Source organism: Haliotis rufescens, unplaced genomic scaffold (assembly GCF_023055435.1).
Source record: "Haliotis rufescens isolate VD_foot unplaced genomic scaffold, xgHalRufe1.0.p SCAF_5, whole genome shotgun sequence".
NCBI lineage: Eukaryota > Metazoa > Mollusca > Gastropoda > Lepetellida > Haliotidae > Haliotis > Haliotis rufescens.
In genome coordinates this window covers 36961945-36984331 of record NW_025964223.1, presented here as the reverse complement: position 1 = coordinate 36984331, position 22387 = coordinate 36961945, and the positions used below count along the sequence as shown (strand labels likewise).

Here is a 22387-nt window from a genome sequence, read left to right as displayed (position 1 = left end):
TAGCAGTAGGACTGCCTGAAGGTGTGGTGTAGTATTAGGACTGTCTGAAGATGTGCTGTAGTAGTAGGACTGTCGGAAGGTGTGGTGTAGTATTAGGACTGCCTGAAGGTGTGCTGTAGCAGTAGGACTGCCTGAAGGTGTGCTGTAGCAGTAGGACTGCCTGAAGGTGTGCTGTAGCAGTAGGACTGCCTGAAGGTGTGCTGTAGTAGTAGGACTGTCGGAAGGTGTGCTGTAGCAGTGAGACTGTCTGAAGGTGTGCTGTAGCAGTAGGACTGTCTGAAGAAGTGCTGTAGTAGTAGGACTGCCTGAAGGTGTGGTGTAGTATAAGGACTGTCGGAAGGTGTGCTCTAGTAGTAGGACTGTCTGAAGGTGTGCTGTAGTAGTAGGACTGTCGGAAGGTGTGCTGTAGTAGTAGGACTGTTGGAAGGTGTGCTGTAGCAGTAGGACTGTCTGAAGATGTCCTGTAGCAGTAGGACTGCCTGAAGGTGTGGTGTAGTATTAGGACTGTCTGAAGATGTGCTGTAGTAGTAGGACTGTCGGAAGGTGTGGTGTAGTATTAGGACTGCCTGAAGGTGTGCTGTAGCAGTAGGACTGCCTGAAGGTGTGCTGTAGCAGTAGGACTGTCGGAAGGTGTGCTGTAGTAGTAGGACTGTCGGAAGGTGTGCTGTAGCAGTAGGACTGTCGGAAGGTGTGCTGTAGCAGTAGGACTGTCTGAAGGTGTGCTGTAGCAGTAGGAATGTCGGAAGGTGTGCTGTAGTAGTAGGACTGTCGGAAGGTGTGCTGTAGCAGTAGGACTGCCTGAAGGTGTGCTGTAGCAGTAGGAATGTCGGAAGGTGTGCTGTAGTAGTAGGACTGTCGGAAGGTGTGCTGTAGTAGTAGGACTGTTGGAAGGTGTGCTGTAGCAGTAGGACTGTCTGAAGATGTCCTGTAGCAGTAGGACTGCCTGAAGGTGTGGTGTAGTATTAGGACTGTCTGAAGATGTGCTGTAGTAGTAGGACTGTCGGAAGGTGTGGTGTAGTATTAGGACTGCCTGAAGGTGTGCTGTAGCAGTAGGACTGCCTGAAGGTGTGCTGTAGCAGTAGGACTGTCGGAAGGTGTGCTGTAGTAGTAGGACTGTCGGAAGGTGTGCTGTAGCAGTAGGACTGTCGGAAGGTGTGCTGTAGCAGTAGGACTGTCTGAAGGTGTGCTGTAGCAGTAGGAATGTCGGAAGGTGTGCTGTAGTAGTAGGACTGTCGGAAGGTGTGCTGTAGCAGTAGGACTGCCTGAAGGTGTGCTGTAGCAGTAGGAATGTCGGAAGGTGTGCTGTAGTAGTAGGACTGTCGGAAGGTGTGCTGTAGCAGTAGGACTGTCTGAAGGTGTGCTGTAGTAGTAGGACTGCCTGAAGGTGTGCTGTAGCAGTAGGACCGCCTGGAGGTGTGCTGTAATAGTAGGACTGTCTGAAGGTGTACTGTAGAAGTAGGATTGTCTGAAGGAGTGCTGTAGTATCAGGACTGTCTGAAGGTGTGCTGTAGCAGTAGGACTGTCTGAAGGTGTGGTGTACTAGTAGGACTGCCTGAAGGTGTGCTGTAGCAGTAGGACTGCCTGAAGGTGTGCTGTAGCAGTAGGACTGTCTGATGGTGTGCTGTAGTAGTAGGACTGTCTGAAGGTGTGCTGTAGTATCAGGACTGTCTGAAGGTGTGCTGTAGTATCAGGACTGTCTAAAGGAGTGCTTTAGTATCAGGACTGCCTGGACAGTGTGGTGTATTAGTAGGACTGTCTGAAGGTGTGCTGGAGTAGTAGGACTGTCTGAAGATGTGCTGTAGTAGTAGGAGTGTCTTTCACGGTGCTGTAGTAGTAGGACTGTCTGAAGGCTTGCAGTAGTAGTAAGATTGTCTGAAGGTGTACTCACTGTGAAATAAGGGAGGTTTGAAGGTGTACTCACTGTGAAAGTAGGGAGGTCTGAAGGTGTATCACTGTGATAATAGGGAGGTCTGAAGGTGTACTCACTGTGGTAGTAGGGAGGTCTGAAGGTGTACTCACTGTAGTAGTAGGGAGGTCTGAAGGTGTACTCACCGTGATAGTAGGGAGGTCTGAAGGTGTATCACTGTGATAGTAGGGAGGTCTGAAGGTGTACTCACTGTAGTAGTAGGGAGGTCTGAAGGTGTACTCACTGTAGTAGTAGGGAGGTCTGAAGGTGTATCACTGTGATAGTAGGGAGGTCAGAGAAGGTGTACTCACTGTAGTAGTAGGGAGGTCTGAAGGTGTATCACTGTGATAGTAGGGAGGTCAGAGAAGGTGTACTCGCTGTGATATTAGGAAGGTCTGTAGGTGTACTCACTGTGTTAGTAGGGAGGTCTGAAGGTGTACTCACTGTGAAAGTAGAAGGGTCTGAAGGTGTACTCATTGTGATAGTAGGGAGGTCTGAAGGTGCACTCACTGTGATAGTAGGGAGGTCTGAAGGTGTACTCATTGTGATAGTAGGAAGGTCTGTATGTGTACTCACTGTGATAGTAGGGAGGTCTGAAGGTGTATCACTGTGATAGTAGGGAGGTCTGAAGGTGTACTCACTGTGAAAGTAGGGAGGTCTGAAGGTGTACTCACTGTGATAGTAGGGAGGTCTGAAGGTGTACTCACTGTGATAGTAGGGAGGTCTGAAGGTGTACTCACCGTGATAGTAGGGAGGTCTGAAGGTGTACTCACTGTAGTAGTAGGGAGGTCTGAAGGTGTACTCACTGTGGTAGTAGGGAGGTCTGAAGGTGTACTCACTGTGATAGTAGGGAGGTCTGAAGGTGTACTCACTGTGATAGTAGGGAGGTCTGAAGGTGTACTCACTGTGATAGTAGGGAGGTCTGAAGGTGTATCACTGTGATAGTAGGGAGGTCTGAAGGTGTACTCACTGTGATAGTAGGGAGGTCTGAAGGTGTACTCACTGTGATAGTAGGGAGGTCTGAAGGTGTAGTCACTGTGATAGTAGGGAGGTCTGAAGGTGTACTCACCGTGATAGTAGGGAGGTCTGAAGGTGTACTCACTGTAGTAGTAGGGAGGTCTGAAGGTGTACTCACTGTGGTAGTAGGGAGGTCTGAAGGTGTACTCACTGTGGTAGAAGGGAGGTCTGAAGGTGTACTCACTGTGATAGTAGGGAGGTCTGAAGGTGTACTCACTGTGGTAGAAGGGAGGTCTGAAGGTGTACTCACTGTGGTAGTAGGGAGGTCTGAAGGTGTACTCACTGTGGTAGAAGGGAGGTCTGAAGGTGTACTCACTGTGATAGTAGGGAGGTCTGAAGGTGTACTCACTGTGATAGTAGGGAGGTCAGAGAAGGTGTACTCACTGTAGTAGTAGGGAGGTCTGAAGGTGTATCACTGTGATAGTAGGGAGGTCAGAGAAGGTGTACTCGCTGTGATATTAGGAATGTCTGTAGGTGTACTCACTGTGATAGTAGGGAGGTCTGAAGGTGTACTCACTGTGAAAGTAGAAGGGTCTGAAGGTGTACTCATTGTGATAGTAGGGAGGTCTGAAGGTGCACTCACTGTGATAGTAGGGAGGTCTGAAGGTGTACTCATTGTGATAGTAGGAAGGTCTGTATGTGTACTCACTGTGATAGTAGGGAGGTCTGAAGGTGTACTCACTGTAGTAGTAGGGAGGTCTGAAGGTGTACTCACTGTGATAGTAGGGAGGTCTGTAGGTGTACTCACTGTGATAGTAGGGAGGTCTGAAGGTGTACTCACTGTGATAGTAGGGAGGTCTGAAGGTGTAGTCACTGTGATAGTAGGGAGGTCTGAAGGTGTACTCACTGTGATAGTAGGGAGGTCTGAAGGTGTACTCACTGTGATAGTAGGGAGGTCTGAAGGTGTGCTCCTGTACTGACCAGCGGGGAGGGAAGATGACAAAGTCGGCTACGGCAGTACCAGGTTTTAGGGAGGGGCACGTCAGCACCGTGAAGATGGAGGGATCCTACAGTCAGATATACAAGGAACACTCACTCTCGTACATTGTCAGTAGTGATTGTTATCCATAAAAGACTTGTCTGGTGTCAGAATAGAATGCACACAGGGTAATAGGGCAATTCATGAATGAGGCAATTTCAGTAATGAGTTCCCAACAGGAATACTTACAGCATGATCATAAGCAACCGCATTGATGACCATAAACTTTGACAAGTCGTATTTGTAGGGAGCGTAGTTTCCATGCCATGCTACAACATCAAACGGTGAATGTTTCTGGAAAATAGACAGACAATTTATCAAAACCAATAATAGCAGAAATATTTTAGGATTTGTATTAAACTGAAACTATGTGTGTAACAATTATCAACTAAGGCTGATCTCTATATAAAATGATTACATGACTACTAAGACTGATCACAAATGATAATGATTACAGGATTACTAAGACTGATCTAAATTGATAATGATTACACGACTACTAAGACTGATCTAAATTGATAATGAGTACACGACTACTAAGACTGATCACAATTGATAATGATTACACGACTACTAAGACTGATCTAAATTGATAATGAGTACACGACTACTAAGACTGATCACAATTGATAATGATTACACGACTACTAAGACTGATCACAATTGATAATGATTACACGACTACTAAGACTGATCTAAATTGATAATGAGTACACGACTACTAAGACTGATCACAATTGATAATGATTACACGACTACTAAGACTGATCTAAATTGATAATGAGTACACGACTACTAAGACTGATCACAATTGATAATGATTACACGACTACTAAGACTGATCTAAATTGATAATGATTAAATGACTACTAAGACTGATCACAATTGATAATGATTACACGACTACTAAGACTGATCTAAATTGATAATGATAACAGGACTACTAAGACTGATCTAAATTGATAATGATTACATGACTACTAAGACTGATCACAATTGATAATGATTACACAACTACTAAGACTGATCTAAATTGATAATGATTACATGACTATAAAGACTGATCTAAATTGATAATGATTACAAGACTACTAAGACTGATCACAATTGATAATGATTACACGACTACTAAGACTGATCACAATTGATAATGATTACACGACTACTAAGACTGATCACAATTGATAATGATTACACGACTACTAATACTGATCTAAATTGATAATGATTACACGACTACTAAGACTGATCACAATTGATAATGATTACACGAGTGAAGAACTGCTCATGTAGTTAAACTCTTAACACAATTAACTCACCTCACTACTGATAACCTGACTTCACATACTGCACTTCTCATACTGAAGTCTCTAGGAACAGTTGTATGTGTGGCCCTCACCTGCTTAGCAGAGAAGATGTGTCCATGGTACTTGCTGACCACTGTGAACTCCTCCACGTCGCGGTCCTCGTACCAGGCGACAGGGGTCAGGAAGTCACGGGGGTTGGCAAGCCCATTAGCTCCTACACAAAGTAAGTATGGTAGTTCGTCAGCCCAGGGTGGTGGACAGAGGGGATTCATCACCTGGGTTGGTCAGCCCACAGTAGTGGACAGAGAGGATTCATCACCTGGGTTGGTCAGCCCACAGTAGTGGACAGAGGGGATTCATCACATGGGTTGGTCAGCCCACATAGTGGTGGACAGAGGGGATTCATCACATGGGTTGGTCAGCCTACAGTGATGGACACAGGGGATTCATCACCTGAGTTGGTCAGCCTAAATAGGTGGACAGAGGGGATTCATCAACTGGGTTGGTCAGCCCAAATAGGTGGACAGAGGGGATTCATCACCCAGGGTGGTCAGCCCACGGTGGTGGAGACAGGGGATTCATCACCTGAGTTGGTCAGCCCAAATAGTGGTGTCCAGAGGGGATTCATCACCTGAGTTGGTCAGCCCACAGGGGTAGACAGAGGGGATTCATCACCCAGGTTGGTCAGCCCAAATAGTGGTGTCCAGAGGGGATTCATCACCTGAGTTGGTCAGCCCACAGAGGTGGACAGAGGGGATTCATCACCCAGGTTCGTCAGCCCACGGTGGTGGACAGAGGGGATTCATCACCTGAGTTGGTCAGCCCACAGGGGTGGACAGAGGGGATTCATCACATGGTTTGGTCAGCCACATAGTGGTGGACAGAGGGGATTCATCACCTGGGTTGGTCAGCCCATAGTGGTGGACACAGGGGATTCATCACCTGAGTTGGTCAGCCCACAGGATTGGACAGTGGGGATTCATCACATGGTTTGGTCAGCCACATAGTGGTGTCCAGAGGGGATTCATCACCTGGGTTGGTCAGCTGATAGAGGTGGACAGAGGGGAATTGATCACCTGGGTTGGTCAGCCCATAGTGGCGGACAGAGGGGATTCATCACCTGGGTTGGTCAGCCCATAGTGGTGGACAGAGGGGATTCATCACATGGGTTGGTCAGCCCATAGTGGTGGACAGAGGGGATTCATCACCTGGGATGGTCAGCCCACGGTGGTGGACAGAGGGGATTCATCACCTGGGTTGGTCAGCCCATAGTGGTGGACAGAGGGGATTCATCACCTGGGTTGGTCAGCCGATAGTGGTGGACAGAGGGGGATTCATCACATGGGTTGGTCAGCCCATAGTGGTGGACAGAGGGGATTCATCACCTGGGATGGTCAGCCCACATAGGTGGACAGAGGGGAATTCATCACCTGGGTTGGTCAGCCCCACGGTGGTGGGCACAGGGGATTCATCACCTGGGTTGGTCAGCCACATAGTGGTGGACAGAGGGGGATTCATCACATGGGTTGGTCAGCCCACAGTGGTGGACAGAGGGGATTCATCACCTGGGTTGGTCAGCCCATAGTGGTGGACAGAGGGGATTCATCACCTGGGTTGGTCAGCCCACGGTGGTGGACAGAGGGGATTCATCACCTGGGTTGGTCAGCCACATAGTGGTGGACAGAGGGGATTCATCACCTGGGTTGGTCAGCCGATAGAGGTGGACAGAGGGGATTCATCACATGGGTTGGTCAGCCCACGGTGGTGGACAGAGGGGATTCATCACCTGGGTTGGTCAGCCACATAGTGGTGGACAGAGGGGATTCATCACCTGGGTTGGTCAGCCATATGGTGGTGGACAGAGGGGAATTCATCACCTGGGTTGGTCAGCCCACAGAGGTGGACAGAGGGGATTCATCACCTGTGATGGTCAGCCCACAGAGGTGGACAGAGGGGATTCATCACCTGGGTTGGTCAGCCCACAGTGGTGGACAGAGGGGATTCATCACCCAGGTTGGTCAGCCCACAGAGGTGGACAGAGGGGATTCATCACCTGGGATGGTCAGCCCACAGGTGGACAGATTGGATTCATCACATGGGATGGTCAACCCACAGAGGTGGACAGAGGGGATTCATCACCTGGGTTGGTCAGCCCACGTTGGTGGACAGAGGGGGATTCATCACCTGGGTTGGTCAGCCCATAGTGGTGGACAGAGGGGATTCATCACCTGGGTTGGTCAGCCGATTGTGGTGGACAGAGGGGGATTCATCACATGGGTTGGTCAGCCCATAGTGGTTGACAGAGGGGATTCATCACCTGGGATGGTCAGCCCACATAGGTGGACAGAGGGGAATTCATCACCTGGGTTGGTCAGCCCCACGGTGGTGGACATAGGGGATTCATCACCTGGGTTGGTCAGCCACATAGTGGTGGACAGAGGGGGATTCATCACATGGGTTGGTCAGCCCAAGGTGGTGGACAGAGGGGATTCATCACATGGGTTGGTCAGCCCACAGTGGTGGACAGAGGGGATTCATCACATGGGTTGGTCAGCCCACGGTGGTGGACAGAGGGGATTCATCACCTTGGTTGGTCAGCCACATAGTGGTGGATAGAGGGGAATTGATCACCTGGGTTGGTCAGCCCACAGAGGTGGACAGAGGGGATTCATCACCCGGGATGGTCAGCCCACAGAGGTGGACAGAGGGGATTCATCACCTGGGTTGGTCAGCCCACAGTGGTGGACAGAGGGGATTCATCACCTGGGATGGTCAGCCCACAGAGGTGGACAGAGGGGATTCATCACCTGGGTTGGTCAGCCCACAGTGGTGGACAGAGGGGATTCATCACATGGGTTGGTCAGCCCACAGAGGTGGACAGAGGGGATTCATCACATGGGATGGTCAGCCCTCAGAGGTGGACAGAGGGGATTCATCACCTGGGTTGGTCAGCCCACGGTGGTGGACAGAGGGGATTCATCACCTGGGTTGGTCAGCCCACAGTGGTGGACAGAGGGGATTCATCACCTGGGTTGGTCAGCCCATAGTGGTGGACAGAGGGGATTCATCACATGGGTTGGTCAGCCCACGGTGGTGGACAGAGGGGATTCATCACCTTGGTTGGTCAGCCACATAGTGGTGGACAGAGGGGAATTCATCACCTGGGTTGGTCAGCCCACAGAGGTGGACAGAGGGGATTCATCACATGGGTTGGTCAGCCCACAGTGGTGGACAGAGGGGATTCATCACCTGGGTTGGTCAGCCCATAGTGGTGGACAGAGGGGATTCATCACATGGGTTGGTCAGCCCACGGTGGTGGACAGAGGGGGATTCATCACCTGGGTTGGTCAGCCGATAGAGGTGGACAGAGGGGATTCATCACCTGGGTTGGTCAGCCCATAGTGGTGGACAGAGGGGAATTCATCACCTGGGTTGGTCAGCCCACAGAGGTGGACAGAGGGGATTCATCACCTGGGATGGTCAACCCACAGAGGTGGACAGAGGGGATTCATCACCTGGGTTGGTCAGCCCACAGTGGTGGACAGAGGGGATTCATCACCTGGGTTGGTCAGCCCACAGAGGTGGACAGAGGGGATTCATCACCTGGGATGGTCAGCCCACAGAGGTGGACAGAGGGGATTTATCACATGGGATGGTCAGCCCACAGAGGTGGACAGAGGGGATTTATCACCTGGGTTGGTCAGCCCACGGTGATGGACAGAGGGGATTTATCACCTGGGTTGGTCAGCCCATAGTGGTGGATAGAGGGGATTCATCACCCAGGTTGGTCAGCCCACAGAGGTGGTGAGAGGGTATTCATCACCTTACTATTTAGACAATCTAGGCAGGGCCAAATGTTGTGAAAATCAGTTCTATCATATTCACATATACAAATATGGGTATGGTTTTGAAGTTGCTAGAACTCAATGTCCATCAGAAGACAGCTATGTCCTGTTCATTTCATCACCACCCCTGTCAATGAAAATACTCTTATTACAACCTTTAGTATGTTCAGTACCCAGAAATTGGGCTATCAACTCACCAATCGGTCCTAAGTTTGGCAGCACAAAGTGGTCATCGAACACCTCCAACATGTAGCCTCGTGTGTCTCCTGTCACGGCCACGTTGAATCGAATACCTCGCTGTGGGCCAGAGCAAGTGGAAAGGACGGAAAGTAAGTTCAATAAGAAGAAAGTGCCATAAAGTACTCATGTGCAAACACTAATCATGCCAACTTGCACTTCCATGCATTGCACAAGTCATGTCAAGTAGAGGTCCAAAACAGAAGTTTCAAAACGGCTATTTCCAGTCAACATTACTAATCAATACAAGGCCAGGCCATTGGGTGGATCATCATATCAAATATGCAGCTTCATAGGCCTTGCAGATATTCAGATAAGATCTCACTAGAGTTAAGGGATAAAGCATCTTCAAAAATCATTTATTTAACTCAAATAACAAATAGTTCAAACAGGATAGATACATACATATATTTTGTTTGTTTGTTTCTTGTTTATTGTCACATTCAGCAATATTCCAGCTATATGACGGTGGTCTGTAAATAATCGAGTCTGGATGAGACAATCCAGTGACTGATATCATGAGCATCGATTCATGCAATTGGGATTCGATGCCATGCATCAACAAAGTCAGCAAGCCTGACCACCCTATCCCGTTAGTAACCTCTTACAATAAGCATAGCCACCTTTTACGATAAGCATGGGTTGCTGCAGAGCTATTCCAACCTGTATCTTCACAGGTAGCATACATATATATATATATACCTGTGTTGGCCACACTACATACAACATTTCACACAGATACTTTCTCAAACGACAATGAAATGGCCCAATAGGATTTACAATAAATGTGTCTGACCTGAATCACACAGATTTCATTGGGATCGACCTTCATACGTCCAAACTCTGTTGTTATGAACAAACCACCCTGTTGAGGAACTGCAAAATAAGAGTCACTAAATTTGTCAGTGGAACTGCATTCTTTAAATTATAACATATGAAGAAATATATAATCATGTCTTCATTGTTCGAATGAGTGAGTGAGTGAGTGTTTTACGCCGCTTTTAGCAATATTCAAGCAATATCACAGTGGGGGACACCAGAAATGGGCTTCACACATTGTACCCATTTCAGGAATGGAACCCGGGTCTTCGGCGTGACGAGCGAACGCTATAACCACTTGGCTACCCGACCGCCCCCTTAATTGTTCGATTTCAGTGTAGATACATACACTGGAATCCAGACTTGGGCTAATCTGTATACCTGTCACAACAGATCAAATTTACCGTACATAATTTACCATGTTCAAGTCTCAGACAGGTCACAGACAGTCCATAGACAGGTCCACACACAGTTCACACAGACGACACACAGGTCACATATGGTTCACACAGTTCACACAGGTTACAGATGTCACACACAGGTCACTTACGGTTCACACAGGTCACACAGACATCACACATGGCTCACACAGATGTCACACATGGTTCACAAAGACATCACACACTGTTTACACAGATCACACACAGGTCACACACGGTTCACACAGGTCACATGGTTCACACAGTTTACACAGACATGACACAGAGCTAACACAGTTTACACAGATGTCACACACAGGTCACACAGTTCCCACAGGTCACACACAGTTTACACAGACATCACACAGAGCTAACACAGTTTACACAGAAGACACACACAGGTCACACAGTTCCCACAGGTCACACACAGTTTACACAGACATCACACAGAGCTAACACAGTTTACACAGATGTCACACACAGGTCACACAGTTCCCACAGGTCACACACAGTTCACACAGACATCACACACAGGTCACACAGTTTACACAGATGTCACACACAGGTCACACAGTTCCCACAGGTCACACACAGTTTACACAGACATCACACAGAGCTAACACAGTTTACACAGATGTCACACACAGGTCACACGGTTCCCACAGGTCACACACAGTTTACACAGACATCACACAGAGCTAACACAGTTTACACTACACAGATATCACACACAGGTCACACAGGTCACACAGGTCACACACAGGTCACACAGACATCACACAGTTTACACAGACATCACACACAGGTCACACACAGTTTACACAGATGTCACACAGAGTTTACACAGGTCACACAGACATCACACAGAGCTAACACAGTTTACACAGATGTCACACACAGGTCACATGGTTCCCACAGGTCACACACAGTTTACACAGACATCACACAGAGCTAACACAGTTTACACAGATGTCACACACAGGTCACACACAGTTTACACAGATGTCACACACAGGTCACACACAGTTTACACAGACATCACACACAGGTCACACACAGTTTACACAGACATCACACAGAGCTAACACAGTTTACACAGACATCACACACAGTTTACACAGATGTCACACAGAGCTAACACAGGTCACACAGACATCACACAGAACTAACACAGTTTACACAGACATCACACAGAGCTAACACAGTTTACACAAATGTCACACACAGGTCACATGGTTCCCACAGGTCACACACAGTTTACACAGACATCACACAGAGCTAACACAGTTTACACAGACATCACACACAGGTCACACACAGTTTACACAGATGTCACACACAGGTCACACACAGTTTACACAGACGTCACACACAGGTCACACACAGTTTACACAGACATCACACACAGGTCACACAGTTTACACAGACATCACACACAGGTCACACAGACATCACACAGTTTACACAGATGTCACACGGTTCCCACAGGTCACACACGGTTTACACAGACATCACACACAGGTCACACACAGTTTACACAGACATCACACACAGGTCACACAGTTTACACAGATGTCACACACAGGTCACACGGTTCCCACAGGTCACACACGGTTTACACAGACATCACACACAGGTCACCCACGGTTTACACAGACATCACACACAGGTCACACACAGTTTACACAGACGTCACACACAGGTCACACACAGTTTACACAGACATCACACACAGGTCACACGGTTCCCACCATGGTTTACACAGACATCACACACTGGTCACACAGTTTACACAGATGTCACACACAGGTCACACACAGTTTACACAGACATCACACACAGTTCACAGTTTACAGAGATGTCACACACGGTTCACAGATGCCACACATGGTTCACAGTCATTACACACAGGTCACACACCATTCACACCTTTCACACACAGGTCAAGGGTTACAAACACTTTACAAACAGGCCTCACAAAACATGGGTCATACACTTTACCAACAACTTACTGACAGATGCAATCTCATTAAAATCAGATATTTAACTCTGATACACAGGTCACACACAGTTCACACAGACATCACACACAGGCCACACATGGCTCACACAGATGTCACTCACAGGTCAGACGGGGTTTCACAAACAGGTCTCACATGGTAAACACAGACATCACACAGACGTCACACACAATTCACACAGATCATACACAGTTCACACAGACATCACACACAGGTCAGGGTGAACACAGATGTCACTCAGGTCACACATGTCACTCACAGGTCAGACGTGGTTTCGCACACATGTCACACACGGGAAAGACAGACATCACACATGGTTCAAACAGACACCACACCCAGGTCACACAGGGCTCACACAGATGTCACAGGTCAGATGCGGTTTCACACACAGGTCACACATGGTAAACACAGACACCACACCCAGGTCACGCAGTTCACACACAGATGTCACATGGTTCATACAGATGTCACACACAGTTCACACAGACGTCACACACAGGTCACACAGACATCCCACACAGGTCACACGATTCACACATAGGTCACACACGGTTCACAAACCCACACTTTACCCACAACTTACTGTCAGATGCAACCAGATATTTTACTCTTATACACTACGTCTGTGTGAAGGTCTGAGGACACCACAAAAGATAAAATTTAACAAGAGATAATAGAATCGTTATTCCTACCTATGAGAAAATCTCCGTCCGAAGAGTAGAAACACCTGGAAAAAATAATATTAACTAAGTATGCCAGCCATTAAAACAGATGCAGCCTTGAAAGATGTGGGGGTGAAACTATTACCGAGAGAGGGAGAGAATAGTTTGTAATGGTTTGACCTTCTGTACAACAGTGTCAAGTACAGAGTAAAACAAAGGCATACCAGAGTGATCACATGATGACATATACCCCCTGCACCCAAATTCGAAAGAGCAAACTATCTGGTTGTTACATGAGAGTATTCCTATCTATTCCATCTGTCCGTATGCAACAGTAGTTACATAGCTGTCAAAACAATACCATGTAATTGGGATTCGGATAATCGGTTATTTATATATCCGGTCCTTTTTTGCAAAGGTATGAGTAAGTGGATATCACACAAGTGGTACATGGCTTATGCTGCAATCTGTTGCATTACAAACTGTGTTTATTAATAGTAACTGAAGCTCACCTTCCACATTAAACTTATGAAGTCTTATATTTGACCTTTATTGCATTCTTCTGTACTTTTTTTCAACTTTGTATTTTTTTACCAATGACCGCCCATACCCATGTCCAAAAGGATCTGAATGATGTCCTGTAATGGCTCCAAGTATGTTCCAAGAACCCGAGGAGGGGGGCTGATTATGACCCCTCGTTGACCTGGCCTCAGATGACAATGTGGCGTGTGACACAGGTTTAGGGTAAGGTTGAGCATGACGGAGGTGTTTAGCCTCAGGTTGATATGGCGTCCACCTGATGTACTGGATACCCGGGCGGGGAATACACATCTTTAGTGCCTGAACAGTGGCTTCGGCCTGAGCAGTGGAGAGATTTCCTCCTGAAACCTCCTGAACCTTGTTATTGAAGAGCTTCTCTGATGAAGAGGGTTGACATTATAAGAGACAGCGCCAACCAACCTCCTCAATATAGGCCAGGCAATACATAAGAAGTCTCTAAGAGATGAATGATTTCATCCAGAGATGAGAGCAATTCTGGACAAGGATAGTAATAAGTGACAATGGTAGGAGGGACAAACGAATGTCAGAAGCAACGGATATAAGGGATCAATCATCTACCTTGAGACGCGAGGATATGGAATGACTCAAAGTTTTAGCAACGTCAGCATCAAGCGGAGATGCCAAAGTCGGAAATGAAATCCCATGCAATTTTAAGCAGGACGATGTAATGGCAGGTTTGGGAAGCAAACCCTTGAGGGCTACTTTATCCAAAGCCTGCGGCAACAGCGCATGAATACTGTCGACTAAATGATGAACATGGACCGTGTAAGATGGCGTAGTATTCATGGGATCAAAGGAGCATTTTGCAGAAGGCAGTGGGACGGGTTTCTCTAGTTAAAGGACATCCATGATCCACAGGTTCTGATCCTTTGAGGTGTGGATCGGCTGCTCTTCAGCCTTAGAGGTAGCAACACTAGGCGCCGAAAAACAAGAGGAGGCCCTTGGTGAAGAACGCACACGCTTGGAAGCCCTGTCCAGAGACGACGAACGGGATCTGGAACGCCAAGGAGGGGGCCCAAAGCACAAGCAACCCGAGACGCCTGATCAGGAGTGACAGGTGACGACTGAAGTGGGAGGGTACCCCGGGGAGATGAGAATGGTAGTATCGAACTGCCGTCCATGTCAATATAAGCATCCTGAGGGGAGATCTGCAATGGCTGCACCTGAGAGGATGTGGGAATAGGCCGCGGCTGAGGAAGCAAGGACGGCACCTCAGGAGGCAATGGTGGCGTAGGAGCTTGTGCTTGCTGTGGGTAAAATGGGGTAGGCCAGGTGGAGGGCATCTGGAATGGCTGTGAATAAGCAGGGTGTCAACGCACTTTCGAAAATGTCCAAGGTCGTCGTCAACCCCGACATCATCTCAAAAATAATAATATTATCAATAAAATCTCAGAATCTACAAAAGAAAAAGAGAATATAATACGCAGCAGTGAGCGTTAAAACTAGGGAGGTAGAAAAACCGATGATAATGGAAACCAAAAGGAGCTTTCATGTGCCGAGAATTATGATAACAATGGCGGGGAAAGAAACGTGTGAGTAAGGTAAGTAGCCGTTATTTGATATATTTATTGATAAGGAATGGTTAGGGACCTGTAGATAAATGTACATAGGGAGATATACAACTGAAACCGAAGTGACAAACAAATCCAATCATAAATGTATAGTGGGGAGCAAAACACGTCCATTCACTACGGGCGATGAAGGAAAAAGTGATGTGGAGTACAGGAGCATGCTGGGAGCGAGGTGGTCTGAGGGTGTGTTCTGGTGAGGATTTTTTTTAGAATGTTTTACACAGTTACGATCGAAGCAAGAAGGAATATTGCATACTGTTGTGGAGGGATAAGTTGAAAAATATGCAAAATATTGCCTTTCAGATTATATTAAGTTTTTGTCAGTTTATATAACAATGATAGTGTACAAACCTTACTGCATACAAAACAAGGTAAAGTAATGCAAGAAAAAGGTACATCTTAACAGTACAATTTATTATCATTCGCAGTGATTCGTGTGACATCAGTCAGTGAAACAAGGCTACTGTTGAGAGGTGGAGGCATGATGCTCCATACAAGTACATGCTCATTTATCATGGGAAGATTACACAGCAATTAGCCAGCAACAGTAAGGCTATAGGTAGGATGTATATACAGCGATGCACAGGATCTCGTCTACTCTTGAAGAATGGGTGGCACGTAATGAGAGTCAGTCCTTACTTGTCTCCCATGGACATGTTGCAGACGTAGATGTAGATGGCCACTCCACTGCGGCACTTGGGATCCCCCGCACCACACACTGTGGACAACCCCTACACCAACAGCAAACAACAGCATCACTAAACAGAGCATCACAAACAACCAAATCACTAAATACAGCATCACAAACAACCAAATCACTAAATACAGCATCACCAACCACAGCGTCACTAAATATTGTATCACCAACAACAGCATCACTAAATACAGCATTACCAACAACCAAATGACAAACAAAAGAAGTCCTAGGGTTATTTGTTTTGCTTTATATGGACAAGGAATAAATGTATTTCTACATATAATCAACCATAATATTTCAACAATCTTGGTATATTTGTTTCTAACTGAGGAAAACTTTAAGGTTCATGTTTCTTACTTTGGGAAATAAAAAACAAGTCTTAGCCGAGAAATGCCCTTTGCAAGACAAATACTGATTAAGTAAGACTGGGTAGATGTTTCTTACATTAACAGACACTTGTGATGAACCCTCCATGAATCCAATGATAACATGGAAATAAACATTATTCTTTTACATTTCAACTTCATTCAGCAACTAACTGTAGTCTCAAGATGTCTTGTCATGTTCAAACAGTTCAAACAGTGAAAGTTGCCCTGACTTTCAGCAAAACTGAGTAACCTCTCAAGTTTGATGCAAACTGAAATCTTCTTTTTGTGTCAAAATATTTTTTAAAAAGTTCAATATACTTGGTCCAGGGGTTCTCCACATTGTAAGTATTGTGCATCATCATCATCATCTTACCATGGTCTTCAAGAAAACCAATTCTAATTTTCAATCTACCAAAATAGGAATGGACAAGACATTTTCTGACATGTAACTAAAGGAGAAAAGGTTAGAGTAAAGACTGTACTTTCTTGATACATGCACTTACAAAATTTGGAAGTCAGAGCTAAAGGTCAGCTGGACAGAGGCCGACAAATAACAGAAGAATATGAATGTCATAAGCTTGCTTTGAGGATGAAGCTGAAAAACATATCAATTACAATAATTGTGAAAATTACCTGCACAAAGTCCATTTTTTCTTGAGGGATGTCAAAAGGATGCCATCGTAACTGAAATATAATTTTGTCAATCAATAATCTGCTTTATCTCAGACAGAGACAGACAGACAGACAGACAGACACACTGCTGTTGCCCACTAAGACTGAGATGTGTTTATGACCTACAGTATATCACAGTAAGTGGCCCACTGACCTGGTTTGGGTTTGGTTCAACATTGTCCCAGTCGTGTGTCAAATTGCCTCGTTCTGTTTTCGAAAAGGGTTCATGCAACACTGATGGTCGAATGCGATACAGCCAACTGGAACAAAATCCTGCATTCATTTAGGATACATGCTGGTATGATTTGTATTGTACTGCACACCTGTTAGTGGGGTAATTCTGATGGAGTTGATGACATCATATTGACCAACTAAGTGTCACAGTTCACTTGAAAGTTGTTTGTCAGGCATATTCTACTGTCAGAAATCTCCATTTCAGCAGGATCTTCAAAAGTACATAATCTATACTACGAGTGAGTGAGTGAGTGAGTGAGTGAGTGAGGTTTAACGCTGCTTGTAGCAATATTACAGCGGGGGACACCAGAAATGGGCTTCACACAATGTACCCATGTCTAGAATTGAACCCGGGTCTTCGGCATGATGAGTGAAAGCTTTAACCACTAGGCTACCCGACCGCCCCTAATGTTCCAATGGCCATGATGGCTTCACAAACTTTGTAATCAACACAACTAGTTTGGGAGTGGACAGTCTGGTGGACAGCATTACCTGCGTTGGTTTCCCTCCCTGAGTGCAGTGAAGGCTGTTCCAGACAACTGTTCAGCATACAGGCCGTAGGCGCACTTCTGAGGGTTATTCTGTCACACAAGAGTTGTTTACTTTGTACAGGGTGTTACATGTATCAAAGAAGAGGGGATTCAACTTCAGTACATTAAGTAGAAATGTTTGACCATCTTCAATACTTGAATCCTGTTTGATATGACATTTATGTTTTTCATAAAACCATTGCTGAGAGTATCCATGCAAAGTTATGCTTCCATTAGCCTAGTGCTTTCAGAGGAGATTTAGAAAATGTCATGCAACTATTATTTGATAACAGTAGGGCTGGGATGTGTAACTTGGGTACTCGGGTCAGGTGGGTATTGAGCAGGACCCGGGTACCCACAGGACTACCAAGACCCGTGGTTAGACACATGATATACTGTTTCATGACAAAAATTCACTGTAACTACATGGGTATACAACAACTTTAAGTCTCTAATGTTCGCTTTTCTTCATGACTATGAACACATTCCTTCTGACCTACATATGTTTGAACAAAGATTAAACTTCAGTCAACTTCAGTGTATGCATGATCACATCGTTTTATACGTGTATCTGAATACATTTTGCCAGGGCTACTGTCAAACTATTCCCAATCGGACAATTTGTAGCTATCTCTTTACATCAACATCGGGTACCCGGGTAGGGTCGGGTAATAGGGGTGTGGGTACCCGGGTAGTAAATTTGGACTCGTCCCAGCTCTAGACAACAGACAACAAAAACGACAATCAAATAACCAAATATTTCAGAACTGTTTTAATTTTGAAGAGTTCATGATATTATGGGGGTTTAGATGAGTAACATGTAGCTGGGACGTGTACAGTGTATTTTAAACAGCAGCTTTGATCGTTCATCTACAGTTGTAAGATAATGCAGTATCATTACTGTTGGAAAGTCACATCATTGTTCATTTACCAGTACTTATAGTGAATCTTGTCATCTTGTTGTTCCATGTAACAGAACAGTTGATGTGTACTGGTTGTACTACTCATTTCCCGGTACTGACCGTACCTAGCGACCACCACGGGACACCACTCAACATGCCCACGACACAGACAGGTAAGTCACCACAGGTCAAAGGTTGCATATATGCCTTCATGTAATCACTTAATTTATAGAATGTGGGTGGATTTGTCAAAAGAACAGGCTGTGTAATCATTGAGTGGTCATCATTTAACATGTTTGACACAGTGGGTTTTATGTATTGCTCTACTACCTCATTCTGATAGGTCAGATTGTCAACTGGTACCTTGTCACAGCAGGTTCCAGTGTACTACAGTGTACTACAGTGTACTACAGGCAGGACACAGTAACCACAGTCTGCCAGTGTGTTGGTAGTGGCCATGCTGTATAGTTACCTCCAGGAATGGCTGGCTATCAGCCTACACTGGTGTGTCCTGCCCAGCATCCATTGTTGACAGGCAAATGTCATGGAGCTAGGATCCTGCTGACAGGTATGAAAAACATGCAGTGTGCTGCTTGCATATCACAGTATCATGTTCCCTAAACCTTGTCATTTCTATCATAAATATCTGTGTCACACTTAACGCACCAGGGATTCTGTTGTCAGGGATTTCAAAAATTGTTTATGCATTATATTAAGGGTGAAACGATACACCGATATTCCGATGCATCGCGATACTTGACCCACGGTACGATATACGATTAACGTGGGCCCATTTATCGATACGCCACGATACGGAATGCAAATCTCAAGTACAGCTTTTCCTCGCTATTGTGCCTTTCAATAAACCGCTAACTTGGTTTTAGCGCGCGGTAAGGCATGGCTCCCAAAAACGTACTTACATTTTCAATAAGCTCAGGTTTTACACTGACAGATATTTTTCCCCATCTCAAATAACATTATCAGCTGATCACCGCAAGCACATAACATCGGAAATACCAGTCAGCAAAACCGAACTGAAGTGCCATCATTATACTATCTTCTCATTAAAACGTGTTCATTCTATATCTGGTCATGTGTTTGTAATATATTTTATTAATTTTATTCAAACTTTCATTTAATATTGTTTTCATTAAGTTAGGTGAAATCGTGTGTGAAGAGATACAGCAACCACGCTCAGATTACCGCTTTTGACGCATTGAAACGAACTTTAGTTGCTAGAGAATGGATACATATATTAAAAATGACATACTTTGACTCGTTAAAAGTCATATTTGTGGCAATTTGGCTAATATATTTCAACATAACATTTATGCATTCAAAATACCTGTCGCGGGGAAGACCCTACGGTGACTGGTCAAATTGTTCCATACGTAAAAATATCCTGCAACAGCAATCACCAGTACCAAAATGCTACGCTTGTGGTTTTTATAATTTTAAATACATATAGAGTAAAAGCTGGAATATATTATTCTTGATAAAACAATAATTTCAGATACAATTTCTTCGACCATTGCATACAAATTCTTTGAAGTTGTATAACTGGTGAAGTACATTAATTATTTTCTGGTGTTTGAACTTTGAATTGCTTTGAAGGAAAGTTAGAGAAAGTTCCACTTTGAAGCTTAACAACTTCAGCTGTCTTGTTATTATAAAATAATGTTGACTGTTCCAAAATCATGAAAGGTTCAATCTTGACATGCTTTAAGTCTTGTTTTTGTATCATTGCATATCGAGATACGTATCGTATCGTGACCAGAATATCGAGATGCGTATCGTATCGTGATCTTCCTGTATCGTTGCAGCCCTACATTATATATAAGATAGCTATGCCATAAATCGCAAAGAACAATGAAGAGCGAAGTGTGGTTTATTTCACGATAATACATTGTTTTATCATGACGTCATTTCTGGAAATTCAAATATGCGTGCGAAATTTGATGACGTCATATATTGGACAACGCTATTTTTTAGAGCATAGTGTCTATTGAGACGTTCTCCACTGATGTTACGGGGGAACTCAGATAAACACAGTGGCTGAACGCATTCAAAAGTGGGAGAGACATGACGATTGATACCAGCAGAAAAGGTACAGATAATCTATGTGAGGATTGTGAGAATATGTGGGAAAATACCAAACTTAACCCACCTATTCATTAAATAGACTTGTCCGACATTTAGATTCTAGTCAGGGAGTCATCATTATTGAAATTAAGGTAACTATATCTAAAGCTTGTACATTTCATCAACATCCTTAAAGAGGCTGTACATTATGTTCTCATATAAGAAAAAAAAGACTTGTGGTCATTGTTTATCGTACAAAAAAACACAGTACCCCTCATGGTTTATTATATATTCAGTGTTTTATTGTACAATAAACAACTCCTAATCCTCGTTTATTTGTAAAATATATTGGTGTTTTTCAACAGGGATGGAAATGCATTTTTTTTCAAGCTCACCACAGGGCACTCAAAATGATTTTCACATGTGTCCTTTGGAAGTAAAGTGTGCTAACAAGAATACTTTGGATAAAAAACAAATGAGGTTATCTGCATAACAGTGATATTAACACATCACCTTCAGTAAAATATTAAATCCCTCTAAGTCACACACAAGTTTAGATTCATAGTTTTGGAGTTGTGAATTTTCTCAGTCTTTTCAAATTACATAAATCACTGTCATGAACAGTTGCCAATTTGGAACCACTAGGCCCCTCAATATCAACATTGTCTCCCATATATTGATTTGCAAAGAAATTCCCTTTGTTAGGTAATGGAGCAAAACAAGGTACAATAGTTGTCTTTACGGAAATACCACTGTTTACCTTTTTGCCGCCTATAAAACGAAAGCCTATAATGTTTTCCTATTTGGTGTTTTTCATATAATTCATAAACAGTGTTGCCATAGGGTATAATTTAATTTAAAAACTTTGCTTTAAAGTGTTGTGCCATTATGATTCTGACCATATCTTTGTCAACTCAATACAATGAATTTCAAACCTGAATGAGAATTATTAGAAATATCTGATGGCTGTCTATGAAGGTCACATCTCAGTCAGTTTACGGCTACATAAAGGCATAATATAAGGAAATGTTATAGTTTCTTTGGACTCTAAGCCAGTCAAAGATTACACACCAGATCCTTGTTAAATAACCTAGACTTGGTAGGTATCTCTTTCCCAGTGACTTTATGGTGTATTAAAGCATGTCAGGTACTGGGTCTGTGGCCCATGTGCAATGAAAGAATATTATGTAACAAGTTGTGATTAAGTTACTCTCTCGATGAAACTAATTTAGGAAAGAAAATGATGGAAATTATAATAAATGTTAAACTTACTTAGAAACTTGTCACTTGAAGTCACATTACTGTTTTGATGATATATTGTCATCAATTTGTGATGAAATTTTGATGACTTGACATAATATTGCTCAATGCAGTAGTATGATGTCCGATGTCATATCATTTAAACTGACCATCTTTGAGCATGTTGAGTGAGTGAGTGAATTAGTTTTAATGCTGCTGTGAACAGTATTCCAGTTATATCACTGCATGTTAGCTTACTGTGAAACCACTCTGGTCAAACCCACGAGCTCAGGTATGGTGCAGACAAACCTAAATTCTT

General features: G+C 44.6%; 1 protein-coding gene across 1 annotated transcript in view; it reads right to left on the bottom strand.

Moving 5' to 3' along the window:
• LOC124118530 (homogentisate 1,2-dioxygenase-like) overlaps positions 1-22387 on the bottom strand; it is a 49523-nt gene that overhangs the window by 18935 nt on the left and 8201 nt on the right. Inside the window, exons 3-12 of the mRNA XM_048384432.1 lie at positions 17808-17896; positions 17236-17341; positions 17043-17093; positions 15984-16075; positions 13243-13277; positions 10088-10167; positions 9252-9351; positions 5302-5423; positions 4092-4196; positions 3804-3930 (exon numbers count right to left, since the gene is read on the bottom strand). Coding sequence (XP_048240389.1) covers positions 3804-3930; positions 4092-4196; positions 5302-5423; positions 9252-9351; positions 10088-10167; positions 13243-13277; positions 15984-16075; positions 17043-17093; positions 17236-17341; positions 17808-17896 — 907 coding nt within the window. The remainder of the gene's footprint in view (positions 1-3803; positions 3931-4091; positions 4197-5301; positions 5424-9251; positions 9352-10087; positions 10168-13242; positions 13278-15983; positions 16076-17042; positions 17094-17235; positions 17342-17807; positions 17897-22387) is intronic.